We start from the raw sequence: 9571 nt of genomic DNA, 5'->3' as shown, positions 1-9571 counted from the left end.
AAGTGGCCACGTGGCCTTGCCCAACGTTCACTTTCATCGGCCAAAACTAGCTGATGTGTGTTGCCAATGCTTGCCGATTAAACTTGCTATAGAGTAGCCAATAAGCCGATACACGTGCTATAGAGTAGCCAATAAGCCGATGCTTGCCGATGGTTTTTGCCGATAAAACATGCCCTTGCCCCTTATTTCTAGTAGTTAAAACTCGAAAAAGGCTGAATATTACATTTAAACAAGGAGAAATTTCACAGCATGTATATTAGATGTACCATATTGTTTTGGAACAGCAATTATATTATTACAATCTCCGGATAAGTACAGGAGCAAGGTGAGACTGCAATGCCATTTTCTACTACGAGTAGACAGCCATTAAAATAAATAAATAAAAAAAAAAAAAAACATAGACCATATATTGATATGCCTCCAACTATATGGCTTTAGATAGAAGCCTTTTGGACACCATTAGGGGACTTTTGATTAAGACTTTAACAAGAATAAATATCTTTTGCAACTAAGTGAGCATGTATGTTTGATATATCCGGGTCATCCAATTTCTAATATAGTTAACCCATAACCCGAGCCATGTAAAAGGCTAAAAGATTTGGGTTCACATTGACCAAATAACCCACTCGAACTTCGAATAAGGTGACCCATACAACCCCATCTGGTTTGGGTCGGGTTATCTGGGTATGGTTGATTTGAAAAACCTTCAATTTGTTCTTACATATTGTCAAATCATATCAATCATTTCGTGATGTGCTATCTAAATGGTACAACATCTAAGGAAGAAGTGACCCGTTACTCAACCCCAACCAACCATTTTGCCAGCGTGGGCTCATTCATCTTTGATGCTAGTAAGATGATTTTTTCTGAGCCCAACTTCCATGACCAAAGTTAGTAGGGCCTCACATACTTGAGAAGCATCTGCCTCTAAAGGGTCATCATTAGTTGAAGAGTAAACCATCCATGCATGGTCCAATTTCCTCTTGGGCTGCACCACAACCGAGCCCGGTACCTCTGCATCTCTACGTGTAACAAGCCCATCACTCTTCTCACCATATCTTGTTTGTAGCAGCTGAGCGCAGGCGGCCAATGTGGCTCCAAGAGGCATTACAATAGGAAGTATTGGGGCAGATAAAGTAGCAAACATTGGAAGCTCTGCATGTGCTACACGAGTAAGTGTTGCTAAAACAGATGGAGAAATGTTGGCTTCAGTATGAAATGAAACAACTGGGAGTTCTTTAGGCAAGGGGTGTTTCTTTAAGAATTCCTTCCGTTTCTCGTAGGTCAAATCTTCGAGTGCTTGCAAGTCACCCTTCAAAACAGCACTGACATGTCTTAGAACTAGAAATGCAAAACTGGTTTTGATAAATGGGCCAAATACATGTCTTAGAACTAGAAATGCAAAACTGGTTTTGATAAATGGGCCAAATCCATTTTGGGTTGACTACCAAAATGTGAGATGTTCTTTTAGGGAAGACATAGATGGCAGTCAAGCAGGCAGGTGGTTTGGCAGTCGAATATAACAAACTAAAAGGATTTAGGACAACAGAAATACACTTAGGGGTATCTTAAACCCATTTGTAAAACTTGACTCACTTGGAGCGTTTTCTTTGAAGGTACTGTTCTAAATTTAACCCATCAAATGATCACAATAAAACACAAAACAAAACGAATCAAATCATTAATAATAAATGGGTCGAAATTACCACCCTTGTTATAAGCTAACAAATGGCAATAGTGAACTAATAATAATATGCAGAAATAAGTTGTGTATGGACAATTTAGAAAAATAACAAGCATGAAGATAACCAATAACATAATTATGTAACTAAGGAAAATACTAGAAAAGGAAAACCACATATGAAAGTGAATTAGAAACGTCGTGTACCTTTATGACTTTACAGATTAAGATTTCCATAAGTTTTCGAACGTTGAAATAGTCCCCAATCTGCCCTTCTCTCAAAATATCCGAAGCTATAGGGCTACCACCATATGGGCTTTGTGCTAAAGCCAACCCCGCAACTTTATCTTTCAAATCTGGCCAATACATTGATAAAGCAGCAGCTGCATCTATTCCCCCTTTACTATGACCCAGAATAAAAACACGCTTTTTGGAACCCCAATGGAACTCTTCGATGCAATCTTTTATTTCTCTAGCATTCTTTTCTACTGATGCCTAAAATGTTTGATGTTTAATCACATTGCTTACAAACCACAAAGTTGCAATATAATAGGAACAATGATAATCACTGGAGGTGGCAATTTCAATCCGTTTACCTGTACATGAGTTGATTTGGATTGTGTTTTTCTTTAACGGGTTAAAACTGAATATTTTAGCTAAAAAGGAAGCTGGCCAATACGGACTGCAAATCAACCCAAGGCAATAGGGTGTGCTTCAACCCTTACAAGGGACCTGTATGGCCTATTAACCGAAGTCCCTTCTGAGCCTTACCCAACCAGCCACCTCTGATAATCAAAATGATAATAACAAGGACAAATAATAATACCTCGCTATGAATCTTTGCAATGTGACATGTCAATCCCATTTTTGAAAAAGTTGCCTTCGTGTTAGTAAAATAAAGCGGTCCATGGTTGCTAAAAAGACCTCCATGTCAACAATTGCGAGTAATATATCATGATAAGCATATATAACAAACCAGACACATTCGAACTATGATTTGAATCATATTACTCAACAAGTACTCCTTCACTATAAGATTCTACTTACTAACGCTGATAGCGTAATCAATAACCTTTATTTATGTTACCTGGAACCAAGAGATAAACCATTGTGTTTGGCAACATGTGCACACCGTTCCTAATGTAAAAAGAAGAACACAATTAATATTGTATAGGCAAACCTAGTAGGTCGATAAATTAACTACCAATCTACCACCTGATAATTTCAAGAATATTAGTAAACCGTTCAGTCCCATCTTCAAGAGCGCGCGTCTCTGGAGTACATTGTAGCCATCCAATGTCATCAGCTGACCCACGAACTGTCCTTCTAACCTTCTCAATAAGCCTGCAAGAAAGATAAATTTTACATAACTATCTAGTATCAACGCATCATTTGGTAATTCAAAAGTATATAATAATCTAGAAACATTAATGATCCTATACAGCATATTTTTACACTACCCTTGAAAAATCGGAATCCTGCTCTGATCCAACGCAGAACTATTATCTTGAGGACGGTTATCTTCAGGTTTACTTTTTATTTCATCACGAACAAGTTGTGCTTGTGCATTGGTTGCAGCTACTGATGATCCAGAAACCGAAGAAACGTTAACATCTTGTACATTCTTACTCAATAACGGCTCTTTGATTTCTTCAGATGCATATGCAGCCATTTGCTGCCCATAACAGGATCCAGGCTCGTTTTCCATAATTACTCGATCAACATACCCTGATGCCAGTCACTGAATCCAAAGACGACACCAGCTGCTAGACAATATACACACACATAGTGAAGATTGTATATATTTTGATATCTCCGTCCTCCAAACCGGGCGTGAGGGTCTCCCCTCATCTGGCTCTTTTATGTAGTGTAATTTATTCTACACGATTTTTAGTTATAAAACATATTCGACCGAACCATGAAGTTTTAACATACTATACGATCTATATCGATCTATATATCCATTTACGTTTCAAATTTACCATGCCTATAGATGAACAAAAAAGTACAAGATGTACCTGTGTACAAATGAAAACGTACGTTGACATTTTACCGCTATTAATATACTCTAATTGACAAAATATTTATATATCAAGTAAACAACATATCCTTGGCCCAGCAATAAATATCGTCAAATTGGCAAAATTTACACCTTATAACTTATAAGCAGATTAGGTTTTTTTTTTTCAATACATATACTCTTTTTTTTTTCCCAATACATATACTTGTGCATCATTTGGCATGTAAACTCTCAATTGCATAAAACAATATATATTCATTTAAAAGAAATTCTGGTTATTAGCATAGAAATCAAAAGAAAATGTGATATAAAATATCTTTTTCTAGTTATTCGGCCAACCTAATGAATTATCTTGTAACAGATTATATATATCCTACATCATACAATACGTTCCATCATGTTAATAATAAGAACCGTAAATTAACATTTAATATTAATTATCTTACCGAGGATGTTGGACGATCAGCACGGTAGATTTGAAATACCGCGGTAAATCTTAAGGACTAATCAGTTTTGTTTTGTTTTTTTTTTTTTTTTTTTGGCAATTTAAATGTTTAGGAAAAAATATGGGAGAATTACAAGATGAACGGTCAAGTTAGTTAGGCTATGAAACGACCCGCACAACGTGGTTTTTAGATTTTACGCATAAGCCCGGCCCACTAAGTAATAATGGTTATTATTGGCTGCTTGGTTAACTTAGTCAAATTAAATGGATTGGATTATTTGGTTAGGTATCGATCCATCAAAGAGACAAAGACCACCTAGAACACTTGGATATTATTAGATGGGGCAATCAAATGAGAACACGGTTAAAACACTTAAAAACATTATTTTAATGCATTAAAAGTTTAAAAAATTAATATAGTGTATAACAAATTATTATTATTTAAGTGTTTAACAACACACTGATCTATCGAAATCAAGAAAATCATGTTTTTTGTTTTGTGCATCCATCTTGGATGCATATTCATCAAAATGGATGCACAAAACAAAAAACGTGATTTTTTCAATTTTGACGGATCAATGTGTTGTTAAATACCTAAATGATGATAATTACACTATGTTTGTTTTATGGACTTTTAATGAATTAAAATGATGTTTTTAAATATATCCAATGTTCTTATTCTAACGTTGTTCTCTCTGAAGTATTACCCTTGTTAGATATATAGCCTCACATTTTCTGCTGAACCTTTTTTATTTTTCAAAAAACAAAAGACTACAAAAATATCAAATCACATGTGTTTTAAGTTTATTCAAAAGTTGCGAAAATCTTATATATATATAAAAGTTGTAAAATGAAATCAATGCTAAAACTTTATATTGATGATGATATTTATTGTTTTACTATGTGATTAATGAATAATAGGTAGTAATTATGCCGATTAGTTAAACGAGTTTGGGTAAATACTCTTGCTCACTAACTTCATTGGTATTTAGTTGTAGGGGAAAACTCTTGAGCTTCTCTTCGATCATTATGGTGTGTATTTACATATGTTCTTTAATGAAAGAAACTGAAAAGATTAAGAAAAAATAGTAACTCTTATAATATCCATAAAACCAATTAAGAAATTGTACCATAATTATCATCGGTCACTTTCACTTTCATGTTTTTACATTTTCATTAACATCACCATCTCCCTATCTCTGCCTTTTGCATCCCAAGTGCCCCCATCTATTTATCTTTTTTATTTACAGATTGTTAGTGTATGTTCATGATTGGTTTCTATGTTGTTTGCACTTAGATTTCACTCATGTTTGTAGAGTCTCATAATTGTATCTACATTACTGGCGTATCTAAATTTGTGTATGTTTATATTATATTTTTTTCAGTTGGCTTCTTTTGAACAACTCAACCCGACCGATAACAAGCACTTTGTTGGTATGTTTTCCTATATGTTATGCGTATCTTAGGTTATATGTTTTCTTAATTTGTTATTAGACTCACATTATCCTTTAGATTCTATATATGGTTTTAAATTTGTTTCGTAACGTTATTCTTTTAATGCTATATAGGCTACATTTCCCCCCTAATGGCTGAACATGGATGGACCGGGTTACAAATGAGGATGTCATTTACAAATATATAGTCTCTATTATCGCTGTTTGTATTAAGTTATATATTTAAATTTTGAAAGTTTACCATGATTCCGCACTTAAAAAAACAGCATAAATCTGTTCAGAAGGATATATACTATATAGTGAGTTAATTTATGAGTATATTTAACGTATAAAGTAAATTTGAAAGTGGATGCTGGTTCCCATATATGCTTGATTAGGGAGAAAATATGGTCATTTGTGATGTTTATATTATTAATTTCTGCATATTGTTAGATAATTATAAGAATTGATATGAAATCTGGCCACTTTCTAATATTTGTAAAAATTGGGATATGCTATAATCTTACATCGAATCTTTTGCTTTGAAATCTTATACGTCGGTATTTTTAAGTTTGCCTGTATATTTTTGATAGTAAAACTAGGTTCTAACCGTGTACACTTATTGATGTTTGAAAGATAGATATGACTTTGGGTCTCAAGATTTCAATGCCTATCATGGTTGCACCTACAGCTATGCAGAAAATGGCTCACCTTCATGGTAACGACTTACTTATATTAATGACTTCTCATTCTTTGATACCTCATATGGTTACTATTTGACAAGCATCTTTTAGTCTCAACTACAAAATCTTGAGACTTCCGTCACTAAGTTTTTTGAAGTGACGTACAAATCATGCCTATAATGTTGTCATTTAGGTAGCTTATGTACTGTTGCATATAAAAAAGTAGAAGAAACCTGCCATTATATATATAACAATGCAGGCCTTAACTAGAGTAGCTGAATTCACAAAAAACCAAATTCGAGCAACAATGCATTCATAGCCGTAGCCATAACCAAATGCTTATTTCAGTTGGTTGCTTTTGTTAGGTAAGCTGTATATTGTTCGTGTTTCAAAAACATGGTTTTCACTCTCAGGTCACGGTGGACTCCTACACCTACGGGAGATAAAATACAGAAGCTATGTTTTTTCCTTCTTTTTGGTGGGAAATGAGTCTTAGTTATGACCTATATATCTATATTGGAAGGTTCATCTGAGAATGTATAGGTATAGGTTAGGTTAGGGGTAATTGCTTTCCTTACTTCTAAATAAAACAATTTAAGCGGACCGGCGGTAAATTGGAATTCTAGCTGAAATGGGTCACTTTATAGTATACGATAAATGGAACGAAACTGGTTGGGTTCAAAAACTTCTCTGTTCATTATTACAAATACATTTTTACAAATACAATTGTAAATCCATTAACTGTTCGATCCTTTCTTTTTTGGTTCATCTTTTATTTGAACAGTTCGCATTTGACACGATTGCATAAAAAAAGTCACATTAGTAGACCCGTCTATAGGTAAACGGGTTGAAGTTTCTCACAATTGCCAACTCTAATCTGAGTAAAGATATATTATATGTATTAAAAACCTACATTCTTAAATGCAGTTTTACTTCTTTTGATCATTAGTGATCCAAACAAAACTATTTTTTCAATTTATGATTAAAATGTTTAATAGCTTTAGCTTTTGGATTCTAGGAGCGGATCCAAGATTATATGAACTGCATAAGTGGTGGCAGGCTAGATTTCTGTCACCTCTACCATTTTCTTACATGTTTTGGGATTTTATTTGCCATATTGGTCTTGCAGATATGTGAATTAACAGAGATTAATCTAGATGGGTAGTTTCTGCAAGTGAACTATGAGGATCATAAGTCTATGTGTTATAGTCTCAACGTTCATGTTCTCCCATTTATTTGGTTCTATAGAGGGGCTAAAGGTCAGTTGTACAAATGCTACAGTTCGTATCCATTTCAAACTTTTTCCAGTTTAGCTATCTCATGCCTTCTTGACCGGATGTGTAGTGGGTTACTATGGTTTGACCAAAAAGGGTCAGTTAAAGCTTTAAGGTTCATGTCTAAGTGTATTGATTATGCATTAGGAATCTTGATTAGTTCTATATTATAACTATATGCTATATGTAAAGTAATACAAGTTTTGTAATCATACTTAATAGTTAATATTCTTAACTTTATACAGACAAATACCTCACTAACCCATTTCGAATTTCTACTCATACAAACTAATCCGTTTTGACCAGCTACTAAATACCAATCTTGAGTGACCTGCCAATTTGTCACCTTTACCATACTGTAGACTATAGCAAATTGTAAATCCATATACATGTTTTTGAAGCTCTCTATTAGTCTATTTGGTTTGAGCTGAAATAATAAAAGATTTGTATTTGACAAAGCAAGGATGGTGGACATCATAGAAAATCACTACCTTTATCAATATCCATAATGACCATATCAAAAGACAGAGTAAAGCCATCTCCTCAAATAGCAGGAAATTCGAGATTTTTACCACCAGTGGCGTCTTGGTACCTACTTAGCCATGATGATGGTAATATTTTTCTGGGCTGCAAATAAGACAAATTTCTTTCCGGTATGTGCGTTTCCTTGGTTTCAAATATAGTTTTGTCATTGTTAGTTAAGTCATTTAGGTGATTTGGGCCAACGATAAACTTTAAAGAAACCAATCCCCTAAAGTTTTGCCAGAAGGCAATTTTGATCCAATTTTGACCCGTGCACATGCCTATCTATGATCCTACCTTCTATATTGTATGTATATTTTGATGATTCTATTTAGTTATATATCTTTCTCTTAATTTTGTTGTTTTAGAGATATTTAAAATAAATTGATAAAATTTAAAATTATGGAAGTGGCAAAATGTGTAGTCAAATGGGATAACTTTACATTCCTAAACTCGAAGAGGCTAATTTTGCTGCTACCAATAATTATGTCAATAGTACCTTGATATTGACAGGAGATTCTGTCAAAGCTCTCTTTTATCAATACTTTTTTTTTTTTCAAAAAAAAAAAGATTATATTGAAGTCAATGTCGTTCCAAGTAATCTACAATGTAATATTGCAATGCGATATCTCTGCTGTGATTTCTATGCATTTTGTTAGTAAGTCGTCTTCCACATTTTTTTCTTATTACCTCACAATTAAGCATGTCAGTTTTGACCTGGTTTTGAGGGTTATATTTCTATGCTATATTCAGGAGGCCCGTAAAACCTGTACTAGCTGCTGTTTCTGGACATATTGCCGGGTTGCTTTCCCTTTATGTTGTCTACAGCTTGATGAAACTGCAATTGAGGTATTCCATATGTGAAGTATAGCAACATATGCATTTTACAATCATGTTCAATAATCCAATCAGGATAAGCTACTTATTAAGACGCTTTTCAATTTTCTAGAACAAGATTCTATATTTTTTGTTGTATGATTGATTGTAAGCACTTCAATGAATCTACTTATCGACCCCATTTAGTGTTTCATGACATTATCGATTATCGAATGGAGAATAGGCTGCTACATAAGACAGTTTTATGTCACAAGCAAACTATATAGGTAATTACATACATTTCTTTAGCCCAAGAGGATGCAACATTTGGCTGTTTAGTGTATTTATAGTTTATTGAGCTTTGGAGTTACTTGTATGTCATTTTTTGTTTTTGGAAAGTCATGTATGTATGTCATGATAACCTATTTGCAAAGTGTAAGAGAAGGTTGGGTTTAAAGTTGTGTTGATGGAACTTAAGAAAAGATTATAATAGAGCTGAAGTGATAAGGATGCAACATTTGACTGTTTAGTGTATTTATAGTTTATTGAGCTTTGGAGTTACTTGTATGTCATTTTTTATTTTTTTTTGGAAAGTCATGTATGTGTGTCATGATAACCTATTTGCAAAGTGTAAGAGAAGGTCGGGTTAGAAGTTGTGTTGATGGAACTTAAGAAAAGATTATAATAGAGCTGAAGT

At 33.8% G+C, this 9571-nt stretch overlaps 1 protein-coding gene across 1 annotated transcript; it reads right to left on the bottom strand.

Annotated features, from left to right (window-relative positions):
* Positions 1-632: 632 nt before the first annotated feature.
* LOC122579624 lies at positions 633-4254 on the bottom strand. Its single transcript, XM_043751830.1, has 7 exons — positions 4148-4254; positions 3142-3444; positions 2897-3025; positions 2769-2818; positions 2508-2605; positions 1889-2176; positions 633-1312 (listed from the first exon to the last, which is right to left on the bottom strand). Exons 2-7 carry the CDS (start codon positions 3387-3389, stop codon positions 833-835), a joined length of 1293 nt encoding a protein of 430 aa, XP_043607765.1. The 5' UTR covers positions 3390-3444; positions 4148-4254; the 3' UTR covers positions 633-832.
* Positions 4255-9571: the final 5317 nt, after the last annotated feature.

This window comes from Erigeron canadensis, chromosome 8 (assembly GCF_010389155.1).
Source record: "Erigeron canadensis isolate Cc75 chromosome 8, C_canadensis_v1, whole genome shotgun sequence".
Classification (NCBI taxonomy): domain Eukaryota; kingdom Viridiplantae; phylum Streptophyta; class Magnoliopsida; order Asterales; family Asteraceae; genus Erigeron; species Erigeron canadensis.
This window is presented reverse-complemented; position numbering and strand designations above follow the sequence as displayed.